We start from the raw sequence: 24100 nt of genomic DNA on the forward strand, positions 1-24100 counted from the left end.
GTGCCCCTACATTAAGCAAGTCAACACGCTTTTTTTTTTTTTTTAATCCAACCATTCTTGTCTGTTTCCAAGGGACATTTTATATATCTTATGATGTTCCTACCCTCTTGGCCAATCATACCTACCCAAAGGCCCAAATTAGGTCTTCCTGAGAAATTCTTTCCAAACTTAACTTCCATCTCATATAGGTGTATTTATGTTTTCAAATGGTTGTATATCTTGTTTTCAGCACCAAATTGTACTGTACTAAAATACATTGGCATCTGCTCACAAGCTCCCTATACTGTTCTCAAGAGAAAAATCAGTTATTATCTAAGCCAGGGGATCCCAATCAACTGGTCAAGTTTAAGACGTGATTAGTTGAAGCTACTGCTGTTCACACTCTTGAAAATTCATCTCTCTTTAAATACCTTTCCCAGGACTTCCCTGGTGATCCAGTGGCTAAGATTCCATGCTGCCAATGCAGGGGGCCCAGGTTTGAATTCTCATCAAGGAACTAGATCCCGTATGCCACAACTATAAGATCCCACATACTGCATCTAAGACCCCATGCAGACATATAAACAAATATATTTTTTTTAAAAAAGATTACTTGTAGAGCTAAAATTACATAAGGGCTAAGAAGAGTATAGCATACCATGACTATATGACTTCACAATGTAGATTCATTATAAAGTTGTTTAATGAGGGGGAGAATGGCAAGTGCATTTGTAAAATACTCTTTAATGTTTTCGGTAATCATATTGGTGGTGGTGTGTTGTGATTGAGATAGAAGAAAGGAGTAATTATGGAATATTCTAAATCTGTCGTCTCCTGTGTCTTTTTTGTTTTGGCCATACCACATTGTGGGATTTAGCTTCCTGGGCAGGGACTGAACCCAGACCCTCAGCAGTGAGAGTGTGAAGTCCTAACCAATGGACCACCTGGAAATTCCCTCCTATGTCCTTGAAAACTATGATTCTTAAGAAAGGAGCTAGAGAAGAGATTAAGTAAAAGTTCTTTAATCTTTAATTTGAATTGGAAGTATCACTATGTACTCATGAATTATTTTAGTGTGTGTATGTGTGTGTGTGTGTGTGTGTGTATAGTCTATTCACTGAATCTATAGCTCTGTCCACTGAAAAGGCCTAGCTGTGTCCTTGAAATATAATTTCTCACTTAAAAAACTGAAGGCTTTTTAGAGAAATGGTTGATTCCAGTCTGGGGCAAAAAGTGTACAAGATAACTGAGGAATATTTTGTCAAAACAATCAGTAAGGAGAGCTGTCAAAGATTACTAGAGTCATCAGAACTAAGAAGTCAGCCTAGTGTCCACTGGCCAAAGTTGGTGCACTTCAATAATGACAACATGAAACCCATCAAGTATATATAAAACCTATTGGTTCCTAGGACTTCCTAAGTGGTGCTAGTGGTAAAGAACCCATCTGCCAATGCAGGAGACCTAAGAGACTTGGGTTCAATCTCTGGGCAGGAAGATCCCCTGGACAAGGGCATGGCAACCTACTCCAGTAGTCTTGCCTAGAAAATCCCATGGACAGAGGAGCCTGGCAGGCTACAGTCCATAGGGTCACAAGACTCAGACATGACTGAAGTGACTTAGTATGCATGCATAGATTCATAATGATACATATATTTATTATAATAATATTTTTAAGAGTAGTCAACTTTGGAGTATGATAAGGATTCAATTCATTATCTTCAAAACTGGTGAAAAAAGAAAAGTCAAAGTGAAAGGTGCTCAGTCATGTCCAACTTTTTGCAACCCCATGGACTATACAGTCCATGGCATTCTCCAGGCCAGAATACTGGAGTGAGTAACCTTTCCCTTCTCCAGGGGGTCTTCCCAAACCAGGGATCGAACCCAGGTCTCCTGCATTGCAGGCATATTCTTTACCAGCTGAGCCACAAGGGAAGCCCCCCAAAAAGAATCAAATATTTATTTTACCTTTCCTATGTGAACTGTACACTCAGAAATCAAATAGTAGACAAGAGGATGTTTCTATTTTTTGAAAGTATTTCAATGGATAAATAAAATTATAGAATTATTGGCACCATTTTGTAATCCTCAATGAATTAATGGCTTTAGGCAATAAACATCAACACCTGAAAAAAAATCATAAGCATAGAAACAGGATTTATATGCCTCTTAAGAGTCCTGCCAAAGTGATCAAATCTGAGTCTGATTCAGCTTCTGGAGTCAGCTACCAATTTGCAGGAGATATTGAGGACACAAGAACATTCAGAACTGTATTATGAGTATCTAAATCAGCAAAATCCAGACTGTGGTAAACTCTACATGTCAAACGGCCCAGGTTGTTAAACAAATAAATTATAAGGAATCAAGAAAGGGATGAACGAGGGACTTTAGGTTCAGTTCAGTTCAGTTCAGTTGCTTAGTTGTGTCCGACTCTTTGTGACCCCATGGACTGCAGCACACCAGGCCTCCCTGTCCATCATCAACTCCCAGAGTTTACTCTAACTCATGTCCATTGAGTCGGTGATGCCATCCAACCATGTCATCCTCTGTCATTCCCTTCTCCTCCTGCCTTCAATCTTTCCCAACATCAGGGTCTTTTCAAATGAATCAGCTCTTTGCCTCAGGTGGCCAAAGTATTGGAGTTTCAGCTCCAACATCAGTACTTCCAATGAACACCCAGGACTGATCTCCTTTAGGATGGACTGGTTGGATCTCTTTGAAGTCTAAGGGACTATCAAGAGTCTTCTCCAACACCACAGTTCAAAAGCATCAATTCTTCTGCGTTCAGCCTTCTTTATAGTGCAACTCTCACATCCATACATGACTACTGGAAAAACCATAACTTTGACTAGACAGACCTTTGTTGACAAAGTAATGTCTCTGCTTTTTAACATGCTGTCTAAGTTGGTCATAACTTTTATTACAAGGAGTAAGCGTCTTTTTACTTCATGGCTTCAGTCACCATCTGCAGTGATTTTGGAGCCCAAAAAAATAAAGTCTGTCACTGTTTCAATTGTTTCGCCATCTATTTGCCATGAAGTGATGGGACTGGATGCCATGATCTTAGTTTTCTGAATGTTGAGCTTTAAGCCAACTTTTTTACTCTCCTCTTTGACTTTCATCAAGAGGCTCTTTAGCTCTTTTTTGCTTTCTGTCATAAGGGTGGTGTCATCTGCGTATCTGAGGTTATTGATATTTCTCCTGGCAATCTTGATTCCAGCTTGTGCTTCCTCCAGCCCAGCGTTTCTCATGATGTACTCTGCATATAAGTTAAATAAGCAGGGTGACAATATACAGCCTTGACGTACTCCTTTTCCTATTTGGAACCAGTCTGTTGTCCCATGTCCAGTTCTAACTCTTGCTTCATGACCTGCATACAGATTTCTCAAGAGGCAGGCCAGGTGGTCTGATATTCCCATCTCTTTCAGAATTTTCCAGTTTATTTTGATCCACACAGTCAAAGGCTTTGGCATAGTCAATAAAGCAGAAATAGATGTTTTTCTGGACCTCTCTTGCTTTTTTGATGATCCAGCGGATGTTGGCAATTTGATCTCTGGTTCCTCTGCTTTTTCTAAAACCAGCTGGAACATCTGGAAGTTCACGGTTCACGTATTGTTGAAGCCTGTCTTGGAGAATTTTGAGCATTACTTTGCTAGCGTGTGAGATGAGAGCAATTATGCAGTAGTTTGAGCATTCTTTGGCATTGCCTTTCTTAGGGATTGGAATGAAAACTGACCTTTTCCAGTCCTGTGGCCACTGCTGAGTTTTCCAAATTTGCTGGCATATTGAGTGCAGCACTTTCACAGCATCATCTTTCAGGATTTGAAATAGCTCAACTGGAATTCTATCACCTCCACTGGCTTTGTTCATAGTGATGCTTCCTAAGGCCCACTTGACTTCATATTCCAGGATGTCTGGCTCTAGGTGAGTGATCACACCATCATGATTATCTGGGTCATGAAGATCTTTTAGATTAGGTTAAGAGACTTAAAAAGACATCAAATGTACTAAATGAAGTAAGTCAGAGAAAGACAAATATGATATCACTCATGTGGACTCAAATTTTTTTTTTTAAATGATACAAGTGAACTTATTTATAAAACAGAAACAGACTTACAAATATTGAAAGCAAAGGTATGGTTGCCAAAGGGGAAATGTGTGAGGGAGGGGTAAATCAGAAGCTTGGGATTAACATACACACACTACTGTATATAAGATTGACAACCAATAGGGACTCACTGCATAGCACAGGGAACTCTACTCAATATTCTGTGATAACCTATATGAGAAAAGAATCAATATACGATATGTGTAACTGAATCACTTTGCTGTACACATGAAACTTATACAACATTGTAAATCAACTACACTCCAATAAAATAAAAGGACATCAAATGTTTTCAAATGGACAAGACTATAGTATCTATGGATGTACATTTGGATGATGAAACTATAAGAAAGATACAAAGAAGTTAATACTGTAGTCAGGAAATGGCTGCTTATTGGCAGCAGAGTAGTGTTAGTTGCTCAGTTGTGTCCAACTCTTTGCAACCCCTTAAACTGTAGCCAACCAGGCTCCTCTGTTCATGGAATTCTCCAGGCAAGAATACTGGAGTGGGTGGCCATTTCCTTCTCCTGGGAATCTTCCCAACCCGTGGATCAAACCTGTGTCTCCTGCATTGCAGGCGGATTCTTTACTGTCTGAGCCACCAGGGAAGCCCAAATATAATGTAAGTGCTATGTAAATAGTTGAAGATGAGTAGCAAATTCAAATTTTGTTTTTTGGAATTTCATGGAAATTTTTTTTTCAAATATTTTCCATCCTTTGATTGAATCCATGGATATGTAGATACGAAGGGCTGACTGTATTTTCTTCTCTCTAAATATCAAATTCTTAGCAAATAAATAATACCATATACACTTTCAAAGTAAATTCACAAGTTTTTTGTTTGTTTGTTTGATTTTGCTTTAACCTGTCATGTAACATACTGCCATGAGTCTTTGGATGTGGCATCTAAGCAAAAAAAGCTGCGTATGGTCACTCTCTGTATGAGATGTATAAATAAGTAAGGAGACAACATTTTTGTGGACTATTTTTAAAGCATGATAAATAGCATTATCAACATTATTCATGATTTAAATATTACGTATACATTACAGATCATCTCCATATCAACAAATATGTAACGGGAACACTAGAAAATAAAAATTTTATAATGTTCTTATGCAGTGCTTGGCAGCAGAAGAGGATTATAATTGGGATGGGGCATATAGATAGGACTTCTGGGTAAGTTCTAGTTCTTGACATGCCAGTGGTTATAGGAGTGTTTAATAATTCATTAAGTCTTTTTTTTTCTTGTCTGACCCAAACAATTTATTTTTCGCATAAACATATAACCTCAATATGAGATGTCTAACTAGAGCAAGCACCAGCAACAAGACCAAGACAGCATCTCCTCTTCTAAGGTTTAGGTTTTCCCCAGAATTCTTGATACAGGGAATAGCACATACCAAGAGTCATTGCTCCCACAGTAAAGCCTTGGGCTGCCACACGCATGTGGATCAGGTGAACAGACATTTTAGTATTTCCCCTGCTCTTCAATCTGTATAATCCATATGCAACAATTGCTGCAAAACCTGCCATTCCAATGGGGACAAATGGTGCCTCTCTAGCTTTTCGGATAAGTTTAGATTCCTGATCTTCATCATATGAAGAAAGAGAAATATCTGTGTCGCTTGACATAGTGATTGAAGAATCTTCAGACAATTTCAAGACGTTTCAGGTTCCTACCGGATTCTGACCCCACTTTAATAATTCATTAAGTTTTATATTTATTTTGTGTGTTTTCTACACATGTGCTTTATTTTCCAATGAACAGTTTTTTAAAAAGAATAACAAGGCAGTGTTATAAACAATTTTATGCCAATAAATTCAACAACTTAATTGAAACAAATTCTTTGAAAAGCACAACTTACCAAAGCTAACTCAAAATGAAATTAAAAGTTGGAATACCTCTATATGTATCACAGAAATTGAAATTATCAAAACCCTCCCCCACAAAGAAAACTCCAAGCCCAGATTATTTCACTGATGAAGTCTATTAAATACTGAATAATGCTACCAAACTTACAAAAATGTTTTCAGAAAACAAAGGAGAAAGAAATACTTCCTAACTTCTTTTAAGAGGCCAGCATAATCCTGATACTAAAACTTAAACAAAAGTTTATCAGAAAATGAGTTATATTTTATTATATTGAGGAATTATTAATTTTAGGTGCAATAATCTAAATAAAAGTCCTTATATTTTAGAGATACATAATAAAACATTATAAATAAACTAGAATCATATCTAGTTTTGCTTCAAAACAATCTTGGTTAGGGGAAGAGCAGTAATAAATAAACCAAGATTGACCAGAGTTGATAATTATTGAAGTTGGGTGATGGATGCATGGAAATTCATTATACTATTTTCTCTAATATTGTTTACACTCAAGATTTTTCATGATATAAAACAAAAAATAACTACAAAATGATTAAAAGACATTAAATATATTAAAACAGTAAGTTCACAACAATAATTTAAAAAGAAAGTAAAACAAAACAAAACCATTGAACACAAAGTTGCTAGGACATCAACTTACTATTTGAAAGGAATAAATAAGGGCAGAGATTTAAGCACTTATCTTACTATTCTGGTATGAACTTTATTTCAGGGTAACCAAATGGTCCTGAAGGATGTAAAAAAGTTTTTCTGTAGAGAATTAGAACTAATAGAAGAAAAAATAATAGCATTAGAGATAATCATTTTGTAATTGCTAGTGAAATGACCAATTTATAAAATGGTCATAAATGGATGGTAAAACAATTTGGTGAAGAATTGATAGAGAACCTTATAATACAGGGTCAGCCTATCACCACCTGAACATGGAAGGAGCCTAGGATATGAAATAGGCAGTGAAGGAGAGCCGTCCAACCAAGAATACCTGTGCTGCTGTGTCAGTGAAAAATAAATCTTTATTGTGTTAAATCACTGTAATACGGGTTAATTCATTATAAAGGTTGGCTTACTTTAGAAGTATATCATTTATATATATTAAAACACATAAGCACATAGTTATATTTTGAAGATACATACATATCCAAACACATACTGAACACATTGAAGTGTGTGTCTGGGTCAGGGAGAGGAACGAGAATAGGGATCAGGAATTAAAAGAAGAAAATCAAACAAAAAGGGGCCTGGTATCAACTGATAACAAGAGGTCACCATGCTCTGCCAAGCATGGTTAACAAGGAATAAAAAAATAATAATTTAAAAGAGAGACAACTAATCTACTCTTTGCAGAGAGAGCTCAGGCTAGTGTTAGCTGGTAATTATCTTCTACCTTGAGGAGGAACAAGGTATGATCTGGAGAGGAGGCAATGTTGAAGACAGAGCCTGTTGGAACCCTCCACTACATTCACCAGGGAAGTCTCAGGTCTGAAAAGTTCCCTAACTGAGACTTTCTCCCAAGTATGACCTTCACTCTCAGCTCTCTTTGGTAGTGATGCAGGAGGCATTTGCCATTCTCTAAACATGGGGCCTGGACCTGGCTATCTCCCCTTGGCACTCACTCCAGGCTGAAGGAGGCTCGACACAGCTGAGAGGCTTGTTCTGGGCCTGGGTGCATCTTCCTGCCCACCCTCCCTCTCTGCTTGAGGAGGGCTGAATAACGGTCCTTCCTCCAAAGATGTTCAAGTCCTAATCTCCAGAATCTGGGAATAGTTTACCTTATATGGCAAAAACGACTTGGAAGCTATGGTTAAGGTAGGGATCTTGAGATGGGGAGATGATTCTGTTATCACAGTGGGCCCAATGTAAGCACAAGGTTATATAATCACAATGTAATCCTCCTAATAGGAGACAGGAGAATCAGAGAAAGATGTAAGAATGGAAGTAGAGGTCAGAAAGGCAGAATACTATGTTGCTGGCTTTGAAGATGGAGGAAGGGGCCATGAGTCAAGGAACACAAGCAGCCTCTAGAAGCTAGAAAAGGCAAATAAATGGACTGACCCCTAGAGTCTCCAGAAGAGGTTACCAACACTTTAACTTAACCCAATGAAATTGATTTCAGACCTGTGACCTCCACAACTGTAAGATAATACATTTGTGTTGTTTTAAGTCATTAAGTTTGTGACAGTTTGTCATAGCAGCAATAGAAAACATGTACATAGGCTCTGCTGCTAGGCAGCGTAACCTATTCTCCTAGGAGAGTAAGGTCTGTGAAAAGGGAATGGGGAATCAAGGAAGACTTCCTGGAAGCCCCTGCAGTCAGACTGACCTAGGTTCATACCATAGTTCATTTATTATCTATCTGTTAATAATGCATTATTTATAGTGTTGCTGAGAATGGAATAATACTTTAAATTTCCTATTCCTAATTAACCACTTTTTAAATTATAAGTCACGTCTCTTCCTGGGTTTACACATATTTATTTCTCCATTCTGGGTGTTACTGAACACCCAGTACGTGCCTGGCACCATGTACAGAGTGAGCCTGAGTCCACTGCAAGCTCCAAACATTTCTCACCTAAGCTGCCACTGAGCTCCGGGTCAGTTCAGTGCTCAAGTTCACTACCTTATCCTAAATGCAGGCTCTCATACCTGAGCATTCACATGGTCTCACGTCTCCCTGATGGACTCATCCCAGCAGCATCACCCCTTACCCTCTCAGGTGCTGTTTCCACAGCTACCAAGAGCAGTCTCGCCTCTGCCTTTACCCTGACACTGACAAATGTCTGCAGTCCACTTAGAGGATAGTATGCTCCCTCTGGTTATATTTTCAAGACTCCATTTTCATCTCATTCTTTTTTGTCTTTCTGCATCTCTCTCCCTTTTCATGTCTTCTTCTTTGAGCTCCTAAACAGGTCCTCTTCATAACCTGGAAAGGTCTAAACTAACAGGAGAGCTAAGCCTTAAACAGCCAGTACAGAGGCAGGTAGGAGGGACCAAGGGTGTGTGTTTACCGGCTTCTCTGGGAGTGAAATGAAATCTAAGGTATTGAGACGGGATATCCAGGTTACCTGGAATTCCCAGGCAGCCCCACTCACCCACCTCTCTAGCCTCTCAACACCCTCAGATGCCTATCCAAACTACACTGTAACCCCTTGACTTTGAAGCTCCCAACTCCTCAGGATCCAGCTGAATTTGTCTTTCGTCTTCCACCCCTATCCCCTGCTTCTAATGTCCAGGTCTGCAATGTTGAGTTCTTATCCCATGATGTTGGGCCTACTCACCCTGCCTTCCCAGAAAAATATTTGGTCCAGGACTGATTTTCCTTGTATCCCTGGTCCAGATTAATGCACCCTTTACCCAATTCTGGTCCAAGGGTCTCTTTCCTCAGAGCCTGTTGTTCTTCTGTAAACACCAAGCTGCCTCTCTAGGACAAGGTAAGAACCTGAGTGTTAAAACAGGGAGAAAATTGCTTTCAGATCCTTTGGGCTTGGATGATGTTGACAGGGTGCGGTGGGGGACTGGTCTGGCCAAGTGATGGAACTTTGGTGGACGGGCAAGTAGGCAGGTGATCTGGGTTCTTTAACCTGAGGATCCTCACAGAGTTACCACGGGCAAATCTGGGGCACTCTCTGCCTTCTCTAGGCCTGTTTCTCTAACCTGTCTGTGCAATGGGAGGGCTGGTCTTCATTAAGGCTCTATTTGAGCCTGAAGGTTTCACCCAGCTACTCCAGCAATGGTGCATAATGGCCACAAGAGGGCGGACAACCTCTTCAGCTCAGGAGTTTGTAGATGAAATGAACCAGCAAGCTTAAAAAAAGGAATACAAGGGTTTCAAGCAGAAAGGTAGTTACCCAAAGTCACCACAAAATGGCAACAGGGTCAGGATACTGGGAAAGGGTACTTGAATTCCCAGCCTAAAGGGAGGTCAGGAGCCCTGAGACCAAGAGGGATCGTAAGGAGAGGGCTGGTGGGCAGCAAAGAAGAGACTTACTTATATTCTTTAGAGATTTCAATCCCTTTGAGAGGAGAGGAGGAAACATGGTCTTTAGAGGAGAGCCACAAATCAAAGGTATTGCCCAAAAAGGATCTGGGGGGGGGGGGGGTTCGGGACAAGACTTGAGGAGTTTATGGGAACTAGAGATGAACAACTTGGCTTCTGTCCCTTCCCCAACATAGAATGAAAAGTAGAGAAACTGCAGGACTTATTCTAGGATTTAAGGAAGATTCCTCAAGTCAGGAAATGAAGTCACTTAGTCATGTCCTACTCTTTGCGACCCCATGAACTGTAGATTGCCTGGCTCCTCTGTTCATGGGATTTCCCAGGCAAGAAGACTGGAGGGGTTGCCATTTCCTTCTTCAGAGGATCTTCTCAACTCAGGAGGGCACAGCAAATAGGGAAGGATCACCTGACATCCTTTTTTTCTCCTTTTTGCCTTCCAATAATCTATCAATAGTTTCAGGGCCCAGGAAAGACAGAGACTAACAAAGGGGCAGTACCTGGGGTTCCAAGAGTTAATTTCCAAGAATTCATACTCTGACATCAGTCATAGCCCTCATCTCCACCCTGTCTCTGGGCCTGTCCCCTCGCTGAGCCCCAGGTTGGCAGCTTCCCTGAGTCCCTTCTTTGGTGTAACTCACTAGGGCCCTGGGACCCAGGACCAGAGCCAGTGCCCTGCTTCCTCTGCAGTCCCAGGAGTCTAGAGCTTGCTCTAAGAGAGGAAGGAAAGCAGTCTTTCCCTCCTACTCTCCCCCTCCCAGGATGCGGGCCCTAAGACCAAAGAGCTTTAGTCTTTCTCTGCCACGCCCCCCATTGTAACCCAGACAAGGGGATTCCTTGTGTCCCAGCCACAGGGCGGCATCCTAGTGTCCAAATGGTGGAAGGTCTGGGGCAGGATGGGGGAAGGGGAATCACAGGATCTGAGAAAATATCTCCCCATTTTGGAGACTGTGGTACACCCCAAGCTTCTCCCTCTGGCTCCCATCAGAAGTTGAAGAGACAAGGCTGAGGGACTCATCTGCATATTAAAGGCCTGAGGCCCAGAGTAGAAACTGAGAAGGTGTGGAGACACAAAGGCTGAACCTTCTGGCAGACAGATTTGGAGCCAGAATACAAGAATGGAGGCAACCCAGGGACAGAGTAAGACAAGGGCCTATGGCAGGGCAGGCCAAACAGACTGTTGAGATCTGTAGGTGGAGGCCCCTGCCAGCTTCCTCCCTAAAAGCAGAGAAACAGGAGTGCAGGCACCAGACAGGCAGGTGGTCAGAGAGGAAGTGAGAATCCCTAGAATAAAATGAGAACTCCCTGTTTAAATAGGAAGAACCTTTCTGAGAAGTGCAAACATCTGACTGAGAAACTTTCCTGCCAGGAGGGTAGTATATTCCCATTCACAAGACGGAATGGTACGGAGAATAAATAATATGGTCTCATTTAGCAGCAGAGGCTCAAATACCCCTATATCTATCATCACTAAAAGACTGGTACAAAGGAAAGGCTAATCCATCCTGGCAGGAAATGACATCACTCACCAGACAGGAAGGGGTGGCCCTACCAGCCCCAAAGGCTTCTGGGAGGGCCAATCCATGGAGGGTTGGCCCTGAATGTCCATGTCCCTCCACAGTCCTCCATGTTGGCCAAGAGTGGGGCTAAGGTTCCTAGAAGTTGGGTGAGGTAATCACATCCCAGTCCCTTCATCAGTGATTTCATAGGGATGCTAAACTCTCAAATCTTTACCTAGTTGTGGGGAATGGAGAAGAGATACTATCACACCTGGAGCCACAGGTCAAGCCTCTAGAGTCCATGTATCTATGGAAATAGCTCTAGGGACCCAATAATTGAAGGTTAAAGGCAGAGCCTCCCCAGGGACCAGAGGGATGGTAAGGCCAGGTTTCATGGTAACTGATTTCAGTGCAGCCTCTTCCTAATTCCAGACAGAGGGAGAACAAATTCAAGGGAGACCACGGCCTAGTGATGAAAGAGCCATAGGAGTACAAAAGGGTGGAAGAGTTGTTACAGGAAGGTCACATCATCCTGGCACTGGCCCCAGTACCAGTGGGTCTCAAAGCCCAGCTTAGCACTCTCATCCTCTGGCGGCTCAGGAGGTGCACCTTGCAGCCCCTCCCCTGGGGGTTTCCACACGGCCCTCAAGCTCCCTAGCCTGGTAGCTGTCAGGTCCACCTCAGTCCTGGCCCTCTCCCCACCAGGTATAACCTTTGCCCAGTCCATCTCGGGACGGGGAGCCCCAGGGGGGCCGTGTTCATCCAGCTCGCTGGGCATCACTGTGTCTAGGAAGCTGCCGATGGAGACACTGTCCAGCCGGTCAGTGGAGCTGGTGTCTGGCAGGCTGTCCCAGCTGCCTCGCCTTGAGCGGCCTGGGCTTCCGCCCGTCAGGCTATATTGGCTGCTGGTGAGGCTGCTGCAGTGGCTGGTCAACGTCCCCCTCTCCTCCAACAGCCAGCGCACCGCCTCAATGCCCTCGTTCAAGGTCACCAGCTGCTGCAGGATCTTCACATCGATGGCTCTCAGGTAAGCCTAGGGGAGTGGGAGAAGAAATCAGTCCCAGGTTCTAGGCCACGGGTTTCCCCAGTGTTTCTAGAGGCCTCTACCTTGTAATCCAACCAACTATGCTTGACTTTCAAGAATCATGTAAACAGAATGGTTTGGACTGTAGGCATTAGAAGCAGACAGATTGTTGCTTAAAATCTCAGCTCTACAACTGATCAGCTTTATGACTGTGGGCAACTTTCTTGCCTTTGTTGGGCCTGGGTTTCCTTGTTTGTGAAATAGGTTTAAATGACTCACCTCAAAGGGTGGTTGGGAGAGTTTTGAGATGTTGTCTGTTAAATACGGACCACTATACCTGGTATAGAGTAAGATCTCAGTAAATATTAAATATTAAAATCCAAACCTACTGAGATTTAAACTTCACAGATAGAATATTTACTACTGAACCAGTCCAGACTCACAAGTAAGACTTAAAAGCAGTTATCCAAAAAGTTGCCTTGGAGGGGGCCAAGTGTTAATTGGGAAATAGATTGGGCCAAACAGAGGCATGAGCTGGGGGCATGGCATAAAGAGGATGCTAACCTGGTCCCCCAGTCCCTCTGGGGTGTGGCAGTAGCTGCTGTGGGGAGGGAAGGGTTGGCTAGAGCTTCAAAGGGTAAGCATCCTGCTGGCTAGAGATTTGGGGCTTCCCTCTACTATACACCAGTCTCCCTTGCACTGAGGGCAAGTCTGACTTACTGGGTAATCTCTAGGGTCCTTTCCAGCTCAGATGCACTGAGTTATCTTCCCCAAGCACAAGTCTGAACTTGTCCCTTCCTTGCTCAAGAACCTTTAAGGGCTTTGCACTGCTCTCAGAAAATAAAATCTTTGGAATATTTTAGCAGCAGATATTCAAAAGCCTGTCATAATATGGTTCGTGCTCATCCCTCTAACTTCATCTCTACCATATCTCCATGGGAACTCCAGGTCCTGCCACACATAACTTTTAAAATTTCATTTCATTTAGTTTCACTTTTAATAAAAGTAATAGATTACATAGATTAAAGAAGCAAATAGTTCTGCAAGATTTGTTAAGAAAAGTAACAGTTTCCCCATTCTAAATCCCACTTGCCAGAGACAACTACTATTAATTTTTTAGCTGTTTATTTTGTTGTGTGCATGCCCAGTCACTTCAGTTGTGTCCAACTCTGTGTGACCCTACAGAATGTAGCCAGGCTCCCCTGTCCATGGGATTCTCCAGGCAAGAATACTAGAGTGGGTTGCCATGCCCTCCTCCAAGGGATCTTCCCAACCCAGGGATCAAACCCATGTCTCCTATGTCTCCCGCATTACAGGTGAATTCTTTCCTGCTGAGCCATCAAGGAAGCCCATTTATTTTGGTACTTACCTTCTAATTTCTAAATAACTGCTTACTGATTTTTAAGTATTTTCTGTTGACTTTGTACATAATAGAAGGTTAAGGATTTAACTCTTTCATCCTACTCCCTATATCCCTGCCATACTCATACCCTCCCCATTTCATTACAACATATGAAATAAAATTAATTATTCAGCATTTACCTTATTAGAATTTGGAAATGCTACTCACAGCTAAGCTATGTGGTTTACTGTGGTTACTTTTCCTTTTTTACAACTTTAAGTTTTCCTTTTCAGATAATAATTATTATCCTTATTATTACCACTACTACCACAACTATTTTGCTTAGTTTGGTATATTGTTGTCAGTAAGTCATCCCTAAACTCTCTCCCAGTAGTCTGAATTTCCCTCTCAAAGCTTTATTTTTTTTAATTGAAGTATAATTGCTCTACAAGGTTGTATAAGCTTCCACTGTACAATAAAGTGAAACAGCTATATGTATACATATATGCCCTTCCTCTTGAGCCCCCCTCCCACCCCCCACCCCACCCCTCTAGGTCATCACAGAGCACTGAGTTGAGCTCCCTGTGCTATACAGCACCTTTCAACTAACTGTCTATTAGACACATTATAGTGTATATATATCAGTTCAGTTCAGTTCAGTTGCTCAGTCATGTCCAACTCTGCGACCCCATGAACTGCAGCATGCCAGGCCTCCCTGTCCCTCACCAACTCCCAGAGTTCACCCAAACCGATATCCATTGAGTCGGTGATGCCATCCAACCATCTCATCCTCTGTCGTCCCCTTCTCCTCCTGCCCTCAATCTTTCCCAGCATCAGGGTCTTTTCAAACGAGTCAGTTCTTCACATCAGGTGGCCAAAGGATTGAAGTTTCTGCTTCAGCATCAGTCCTTCCAATGAACACCCAGGACTGATCTCCTTTAGGATGGACTGGCTGGATCTCCTTGCAGTCCAAGGGACTCTCAACAGTCTTCTCCAACACCACAGTTCAAAAGCATGAATTCTTCGGTGCTCAGCTTTTTTTTATAGTCCAACTCTCACATCCATGCATGACTACTGGAAACACCATAGCCTTGACTAGATGGACCTTTGTTGGCAAAGTAATGTCTCTGCTTTTTAATATGCTGTCTAGGTTGGTCATAACTTTCCTTCCAAGGAGTAAGCGTCTTTTATACATATCAGTACTACTCTGCCAATTCATTCCACCCTCCCCAAGACTTTTAAACATATCACATGCTCTATCTAGTCCCTCTTCTCCGAGGCAGCTTCTGACCCACTCCAGTCTGTCCCTGCTGCACACCTACCCTCCAGAGATCATCTCCCTCCACTATCACCTCGGGGACTCCCTTTGCCTCTCTTGAGTTGGAGCCCAATTCCTGGATCCCACATCTTTTTTATTGATTTACTCCTTAATGTATGTATGGCACTTTTCCTCCAGTAGCTTCCCAAGAAAAGTCTGCATAGACTATTCCTACATAGGAGGTATATTTTTTGAAGCTTCACATGTTTTAAAACATTGTTATTCATTCCTCACACTATTGACTGATTAGCTGAGCACAGAAATCTAGGTTGAAAAATAACTTTCTGTCAGAATTTAAAGCATTTTTCCATCGTCTTCTAATTTTCAGTGCTACTTTTAAAAAGTCTGCTGCCATTCTGATATTGTATGTGACCACCTTCCCATTCTTTCTAGAAGTTTTTAGGATCTTCTCATGATCCTCAGTGTCTTAAATTATCACAATGATTTACCATCATGTGATTCTGCTTTCATCCTCTGAACTGGTCATTTGTTGGGCACTTTTAATCTGTAGGCTCATGTTCTCCAGTTCTGGGAGATTTTAATTATTTCATTGATGATTTTATATATATATATATATATATATTCACACACATATACATATATATGAAAATACATATATATATATATGAAAGAATGAAAGTGTTTAGTCGTTCAGTCGTGTCCAACTCTTTGCAACCCCATGGACTGTAGCCTGCCAGGTTCCTCTGTCCATGCAGTTCTCCAGGCAAGAGTACTGGAGTGGGTTGCCATTTCCTTCATCAGGGGATCTTCCCGACCCAGGGATCAAACCTGGGTCTCCCACATTGCAGGCAGATTTTTAATTGTCTAAGCCACCTGTCCATTTACACACACACACACACACACATACACACACACACATTTTTTGTACTTCCTGGAAATATCTTTTTTTGGATAGAAGGTACCCTGAATGGATCCTCTATTTTTTCTCTCTTCCTCCTCTTCCTATGTGTTTTCTATCTAGTTTGTGAAACATTTCAACATTATCAACCCTTCTATTGAGTTTTTCAATTTTTTCCTATCATGTTTTTATTTTCAAGAGTTGTTTCTAGATCTTGGATTTTTTTTTCTTCTTCTTTTTCTTTTTAGGTGTGGCATGCAGGATCTTTCACTTGCAGCATGCAGAATCTTTAGATATGGCTTACAGAATGTTTAGTGGGATCTAGCTCCTTGACCAGGGATCGAACCAGGGTCTTCTGCATTGGGAGTGCAGAATCTTAGCCACTGGACCACCAGGGAAGTCCTTACATGTTTCCTTTTATAACTTTTCATTTTTTGTTCATATTATCTCATCTCTTTAAGGATATAATTAACAATTGTTTAAGTTCTTATCTCTCTGAATATCTCTATTCAAGTTTTTTTTTTTTCTGTTTGTTTAAGTCTGTATAGTTAAAAGCTTTCATCAGTCTTGTAATCTTAAGCTGCTGCTCACACTTCAGACTGGTCTCTAAAAAAGCTGATTGGAAACTCTGTGCCTGAGGCTTGCCAACCCTGAACCTCACTAAGAGTCATTCAGTGAGGCTGTTCAGTTGGGTAAAGTAGGTAGTATCTTTTGTGTGTGTGTGTGTGTGTGTTTCTCTTGGGTTCATAAGATTCACTACATTATACCCATTTAGAGAATATAATGTAAGCAAAGCTGCCATTATTCTGGGAGCCAAGTAAGGGAAAGGCTGGGAGGGGTATTACATAACATTTGGCATATTTTAATTTAATCCCTCTTGCTCTCAGACTCTGCTTGGTGTCTCCCAATCTGGAGACCTTTGGTTTTATTATTTTTTAAATATATATTACTTGGTAAGTGTTTATTGAACTATTCAGGAAATAATTGCTTCACTCAGACCAACAATGCCAAAAATAAGACTGAGTATTTGTACACTGAGAAAAATATAGCCACTGGAATTAAACAGTCCTAGATTCAAATTCCGGTTTTGCCGCTAATGAGCCATATGAAATGGGATTTTTTTTTTCCTTTAAGCCATCATTTCTTCATGGTAAAAGAGGATACTTTTTAAAGGTTTATTAAGAAGTAGAAGGAACATTCACAGGCATGGCATACTGTCTGACAAGTATTCACTAATCAATAAAAGGTAGCTACACCTATTATTATAAACTTATCTACTATGGCATAAGCACAGAAAATCTTGTCCTTGAAATTATTTGTGTTTTTGGAAGAATATCCCAACTTGAATTCAATTAAACAAATGATTATTGGGTACCTGGATCTTCTAGTAATTACACAAAGACAACCTAGACAGCATATTAAAAAGCAGAGACATTACTTGGCCAACAAAGGTCTGTCTAGTCAAAGTTATGGTTTTTCCAGTAGTCATGTATAGATGTAAGGTTTGGATTATAAAGAAAGCTGATAAAAAAATAATAAAAAAATAAAAAATAAAATAAATAAAAGAAAGCTGAGCACCAAAAAATTGATGCTTTTGAACTGTGGTGTTGGAGAAGACTCTTGAGAGTCCCTTGGACTGCAAGAAGATCCAACCAGTCCATCCTAAAGGAAATCAGTCCTGAATGTTCATTGGAAGGACTGATGCTGAAGCTGAAGCTCCAATACTTTGGCCACCTGATGCAAAGAACTGACTCATTTGAAAAGACCCTGATGCTGGGAAAGACTGAAGGCGGGAGGAGAGGGGGACGACAGAGGATGAGGTAGTTGGATGGCATCACCGACTCAATGGACATGAGTTTGCGTAAATTCCAGGAGGGGAGTTGGTAATGAACAGGGAGGCCTGGTGTGCTGCAGTCCATGAGGTCACAAAGAGTTGGACACGACTAAGCAACTGAACTGAACTGAACTGAACACAAAAATAATGGAGAAACTCTCCCTACTTAACAGAAGCTTACAGTTTCAATAAGGAGATCTGGACATAAATAACTGAAGTACCATAGACTATACAGACTATTAATGACACAAGATAACAGAGATTATATTCAATTATTTCCTGCTGGGGACAAATAGATTAAAGGTGAAACCATTTAGTCCGTGACCAAACTAAATGCATTAAACAAAACTTCTCATACTAAAAATGCTTCTCCTGCTTTATTTTCTCCTCCCTTCCTTCCTCTTTCCTCTCTTCTTCCATCCCTCCCTCCTTCCCTTTCTTTCTGCCTTCCAGCCTTCTGCCCTTCCCCTTCGTCCCTTCCTTCTGTTCCCTTCTTTCCAAAACGTGCATTTCCAGTCTTCTGCGATGATAAGGGAGTAGTGGGCAATTAGTTGCCCAGTTGTGAAGGAAATCTTAAAGAGTATGATTCTTAGATAGACATTCATCAACCCATTTGTGTTCAGCTCCATTTGCACCCTCAGTTCCAGAAATATCTGAGAACAGCTCCTGAGACCTTTGAGGTGCAAAATGGATTGCTTTTCTGCTTTCTTCACTGCTGGCTTGGAATTCAGCTTTTTTCAAGTCTGCTTAGTTACTACTCTTCCTTCTGCTCTCAGCTTCCAGATTTTATTCCTATCACCTTCTCTCCTATTCTTATCCTAATGGCTTCATGGCTTTAAAAATAAGCTCTTTACTGGCTTTTAGTGGAGTTTCAAGAGGGAATGGAAGTAAATGCATGTGTTTAATGTGCCATCTTGAACTGAATTCCCACTGACTCTATTCAAGGCCCAACTCAAATGTTGCCTCCTCTAGAAAGTCTTCCCCATACTTCTTCAAGGTGAAATTAAGCCACTCGGTCATGGAACAGTATTTATTGAGTGTTTTTTATAGGCATGGCATTTTGTAGATAAAGCAAGAAAAGACACCATTTCTTGCCCTTGGAGTGGATAAGATAAGACAAAGATACAAGCACTTAAAATTCAGAGCAAGAAATTCGAGGGAACATAAATGCTGCACAGAGAGCTGTGGGTACCTAGAGGACTACAACCTAACCAGGGGAGTAAGGAAATGCTTCCTAGAATAAAGGACAGGAGCTGAGACTTGAAAGTCAAGTGAGTCTTAGCCAGACAAAGTAATGGAGAGTCATTGTAACCAGAGGAAATAGCTTGCTTCTCCAATTCAGTTGTGCCTTTCCAGAACACAAATCTGACCATGTCACTCTACAGTGAAGACATTCCAAGAAGTGCTCCATGGGTTCCAGCACCTGTACCACAGTGGCTAGTCTGTTTCTCCCCTAACCTAGACTATGAGCTCCCTGAGAGTAGCAGGTCCCACCCAGTTCGTTTATGTGCTTAGCCTAGGACTGGGTAGGTCGGCTTCAGTGCTGTGATTCTCTGGCCTTCATTTTCTTTGGTGTCTTTGCTGGTCTCAGGGTTTGGGGGCTGGATTTTATCACATTGGTGGGAAATGAATCTGAGCAGCAGATCCTATAGTCCTGTGACACTGGGATTCCCTGACTGTGACAGCACAGCTCCTCAGAATAGAAGAAAGCAAAGCTTTCTTGCCAGAAAAAGAAACACTCATTTCACACCAATCTCTCTGGAAACAGAAAGGGGATAAACAGCTCAGAAGAGATGCAGCCTCAGAGGCCACTCCAACCCAATTCTTTTCCCAGGGGAATTCAGGTTCCCCATTCCTCCCTTAACAAGCACACATCAGACGCTCTGACCAGCCCTAGGGTCACAAGTACAGCTCACTCAGAGGCTCAATCTAAGTCAAGTCCTAGCACAAAAACCCAGAGATCTGAGTCTTAGCTCTCTGGTTTGAGACTGAGATTCCCAGACTATTGTTACCCGCCCCCACCCCCACCCCCGGTCCCCCTTCCATCCCTCTAGAAGTAGAAAAACTGAGGCCAAAGAGAGTCAGGGCTCTGCTCAAAATCACAAAACGATTCAGGAGCTGAGCCAGGACTTGAACCCAAGCCTTCTCTCTCCCTGCCTAATGCTTTTTCTCAAACTGTTCTGTGGGGGTGGGTTGCCATAGCAACAGTTCTGTGGGTGGGAGGATTAAGTATGGGAGGTTGCCCTTGTTTTCCCTTCCCACAGATCCCAGAGTCTGTCTGGTTCACTCAACTTTTGAGTAGGGGAGGGAAGTGGCCAAGAGGCAGGGATGACCTTGGCCTCAAGGGCAGGCCTGCCCGATCCCTGCAGGAAAGCTGGGTGAGGGGCAGTTGAAGGACACTATTTACAGGGCTTGGACTAGTTCTGCCACAAGTGGCTCCAGGGGAACCCGCCCAATGCCCCACCCCTTGTCTTCCCCAGTGCAGAGTGCATAAAGAGACCAAAGGCACCTTTGCTGAGGAGGGAGAAAGGAATGGAGTAGGGCACTTAGGGAATCTCTCCCTGAGCAGGACCAGAAGGCTCCCTCCCTTGTGTCTTTCACAGGTAGTCTTGGGCCCCAGGCCAGGCTGGGTCAGAAATGCAGAAAGACCCAAACAAAAGTGAAATGTATCCTTTCAAGTTTACCAATAGGTAATCTCCACCAGGGCTTCCCAGGTGGTGCCAGTGATAAAGAACCCGCCTGGCAATGCAGGAGACTGAGGAGACCCCAGTTCGATTCCTGGGTCAGGAAGATCTCCTGGAGGAGGGCATGGCAACCCACTCCAGTATTCTTGCCTGAAGAATCCCATGGACAGAGAAGGCTGGCAGTCTACAGTCCATGGGATCGCAAAGAGTCTGATACGGCTGAAGCGACTTAGCACACACGCAGTCTCCACCAAAGACAGGAAAGAGTTAAAGCCAGAGAGACCAGCCATGGCTCCTCCCAGTGTGAGCTCAGGCAAGCCCCTCAGCACCTGCAAGCCTGTTTCCTCTGTGAGACGGGAAAAGGATAACTGCTTTTCTCCCTCCAGTGACGTAAAAGACATTTAATGCATCTGGCACAAAGCAAGTCTCAGTACTGAAAATGTAAAGTGCAGGCGAATCATCTGAATTCAAAACTTGGCTATACTTTTTACTTTTTGTCTGACTTTGGGCAGCTACTTAGCCTCTCTGTGCCTCAGTTTCTTCATCTATAAAATATCCCTTACCTAATAAGTTTCCGTGAGAACTAGGAGACTATCTTGTAAAATGTTCAGCATGATTCCTGGCACATGCACTTGGTGAAAGTTGGTTTCCAAAGCAAGACATTCTAAGTTAGCTCTTTCTCTGCCCTGAGCTAAAGTTTGTACAGTGAGGCAAAGCCAGACCCTTCCCTTAGGTGGGCACAGTTACAGCCCTACTGGGGAGAATCTGTCAATAGCTTCCAATCTTCAAGGCCAAATGCACACATGGCATTCAAATCCTTCCCCCGGGGAGCCTTCCCTGACTGCTTTGCCCACAAAACTCTCCTTCCATCCTCTCAGGAAGCCCCAAGACCTCCCTCCCAACGTCTCCCTACACACACACACAGACACACACACACACACCCTCAGCATGGCACAGAACTGGGCACAGTGGGGCTCCAGGAAGACCCATTAGCTGACACACTGTGGGCTCCTGGTTCTAGGCCAGAAAGTAGCTGGCAATTCCTCAGTTCCCTAGAAATGGTTGCAAAGTGGTGGCAGGTGTAGATCACCCCCTTCACCGGAACCAGGGCCCTAGGGAGCCTGGGAGGCCCCAACTGCCCTTTTGGCTCTGAATCTAGAGCAGCAGCAACAGGGAAGGGGCTGGGTGCTGGTTTCCTCCTCTTCTCCCCAAGGCAGTGCAGGTGAGATGCAAATCTCCAGTGTACTGGGGGGCTGGCAGGAAGGAGACAGAGTCTGAGGAGGTGAGACCAACGCGCTGGTGCTGCTCCTCTGTGTCTGCTAAGCTCCTAGGAACTTTCAGATATTGTCTGTGGGTGTGGGGGATGCTGGGGAAAGAGGATGTTTTTAGTGGCCCTAGTCCAGGCAGTTTTCACCCAAATCTCTTCTGTGCAGAGTGTTGGGGTGGATACTGGAGCCAGAGGAACAAACCCCAGGCCCAGTTTGGAGGAGAAGGAAAAAACTGTTGCCCTGTAATGGTGGCTAGGGGGAAAGGAGGAGCTAGATTTGTGCTGTCCTAGGTTCTCAGGGCTTCCCAACCCTCACCTCTCCCCTCCCAATTATTTGGCAAAAAAAAAAAAAAAAAAAACTTACCAAATCCTGCACCTCCCACTTGGAGTCAATACTCCACTCACCCTTGGTGGGGAAGGCAATTAACGAACCCCAAGGATTAAAGATTGATCTGGTAGGAATCCTGAGGAGTTAGGCAGGTGGTTTTAACTCTCTCCTCCCCAGCCCAACTCTGGGTACGCGAGTCCATCCCTTCCGGCCCCACGCTGGAGACTCCGTCCCCCTGGCCCGTGCAGCCCACTCACCAGCTCCATCCTCAGCGCCATGATCTTGTCCCCCAGGCTGTGGCCCGTGCTAGGCGCCCCTGAGAGCAGCAGAGCGCCAGAGGTTCCCGGCTCCCCCTCGCCTCGCAGCCCGCGGAGCAGCCCTTCAGGGGTCTTCCTGCCCACCTTGCCCTCCACGTCTCGCAGGTCAGGCGTCTGGGACTCCGCAGTCCCCTCCATGCGGGCCTAAGCCTGAACGGGGTTGGGCGACCGGACGCCGGGATCCCGCTCCCGGGGCTGGGGGGGTCCTCCTTTTTCGGCTGCTAGTGCCGGGCGGAACCGGTGGGTCCCCGCCCGCACTCTGTCGCGGAGGGAGGAGGGCGCCGTAACACTCAGAAAAGCGGCGCAGAGCTCGGTATGTGTGTGTGAGAGTGTGGATCTTCGGGTGCTGCGCATACACCTCTGGCTACAGAACGGGTGAGGCTGGGTGATGCTGAGTATTCACCTGAAGGAAATTCAGCGCCTTCTCCCGACTGTGGCGCTGAGTCCAGCCAGGCACTCAGTAGGCGCCCAATGAATGTTTGCTGACGGAAGGTTAAGTACCCTCAGTTAGGGAAGTGGGATTTTAAGGAAGAGTGCTAACAGAGCTAAAGGGGGTTTGGGAAGCCTTCTTGGAGTAGATTCTTTACCGTCTGAGCCACCAGGGAAGCCCCTGGAGTAGAGGAGCTGGGTCTAAAACAGTGGTTGGAATTTAACTAGCCACTGATAGACACACACACACACACACACACACACACACACAGACACAGTGTAGCCACTAAATTTAGACTAAAGGAGAGGAGGTCAAGTTCTTCTAACCACTGAGGAGAAACCAATATTGAAGCTGATGCTTCTCATACCTGACTGTACATATATGGATTATCTGCCAATCTTGTTAAAATGCAGATTATGATTCTGTAAATCTAGGGTGGGGCCAGAGATTCTGAATTTCTAACAAGCTCCCTGCTGGTGGCCATGTGGCTGGTCCAGGGACCACATTTTGAGTAACAAAGTTATAAAAGATGGGTCTAAGATGCTTGGATTTTATTCTATGGGCAATGAGGATCCATAAAAAAAACTTTTTATGCTCTGACTTGATTTTGTTTTTTAATCCAAGTAATTCTAGTCCATGGCATCAGGAAGGTTTATTATTAAAAGATAGTTACCCGTACCTATCCTTTCCCACATCTAGTCCCAATTCCCAGAAGCAACCACTTTTAGCTATTTTTTCCTGGTGTTTATACTCATAGCTCTACAATAGGCTTTTATCACCATCTCCTGATTTTAAACATTGTCTACTGACTTCCTATTATGATACATAAGATTTACTGCACATTCTATACTTCCCTCCTTCCATTGGCCCTATACATTTCTATCATTATTTTTTAGGTTGTTACCTTTGTAATTTTAAGTAACATACTTTTCTTTATTATGCCTTGATCCATGGAAGGGTTTTAAATAAGAGACAGACAAAATAGATTTGCCTTTTTGAAAAAATACTCTGGATTATGCAAGGAGAATTAAAGGGGTGAATATCTGAAGTCAAGGAGACAAGGTAGAAGGCAAGAAACTAAAATGTCCTGCACAGGGGCTGGTTGTGAAGTTGGAAAAGAATTAGACCTGAATGGAGGAGGAATCTTTAGAAGGTATGATGGACAAGACTTGATAACTAATAACATTCATTTATCTATACTGTCATTCAATAAGTGTTTGTTCAGAAAG

At 43.1% G+C, this 24100-nt stretch overlaps 2 protein-coding genes across 2 annotated transcripts; both read right to left on the bottom strand.

Annotated features, from left to right (window-relative positions):
- Positions 1-4989: 4989 nt before the first annotated feature.
- On the bottom strand, positions 4990-5719 carry LOC122437034 (HIG1 domain family member 1A, mitochondrial-like). The gene has a single exon (XM_043461463.1). It carries the CDS (start codon positions 5717-5719, stop codon positions 5438-5440), a length of 282 nt encoding a protein of 93 aa, XP_043317398.1. The 3' UTR covers positions 4990-5437.
- Positions 5720-5783: 64 nt separating this feature from the next.
- LURAP1 (leucine rich adaptor protein 1) lies at positions 5784-22759 on the bottom strand. Its single transcript, XM_043461460.1, has 2 exons — positions 22382-22759; positions 5784-12501 (listed from the first exon to the last, which is right to left on the bottom strand). Exons 1-2 carry the CDS (start codon positions 22577-22579, stop codon positions 11980-11982), a joined length of 720 nt encoding a protein of 239 aa, XP_043317395.1. The 5' UTR covers positions 22580-22759; the 3' UTR covers positions 5784-11979.
- Between the last annotated feature and the right edge of the window lie 1341 nt (positions 22760-24100).

Source organism: Cervus canadensis, chromosome 2 (genome assembly GCF_019320065.1).
Source record: "Cervus canadensis isolate Bull #8, Minnesota chromosome 2, ASM1932006v1, whole genome shotgun sequence".
Classification (NCBI taxonomy): domain Eukaryota; kingdom Metazoa; phylum Chordata; class Mammalia; order Artiodactyla; family Cervidae; genus Cervus; species Cervus canadensis.

Bases quoted from the DNA above. Each gene is read 5' to 3' on its own strand.
- LOC122437034 (XM_043461463.1), bottom strand. From the start codon at position 5,719: ATGTCAAGCGACACAGATATTTCTCTTTCTTCATATGATGAAGATCAG.
- LURAP1 (XM_043461460.1), bottom strand. From the start codon at position 22,579: ATGGAGGGGACTGCGGAGTCCCAGACGCCTGACCTGCGAGACGTGGAG. The intron at 12,502-22,381 runs GTGAGTGGGCTG...CCACTCCCCTAG, and splicing joins TGGCGCTGAGGATGGAGCTG to GCTTACCTGAGAGCCATCGA.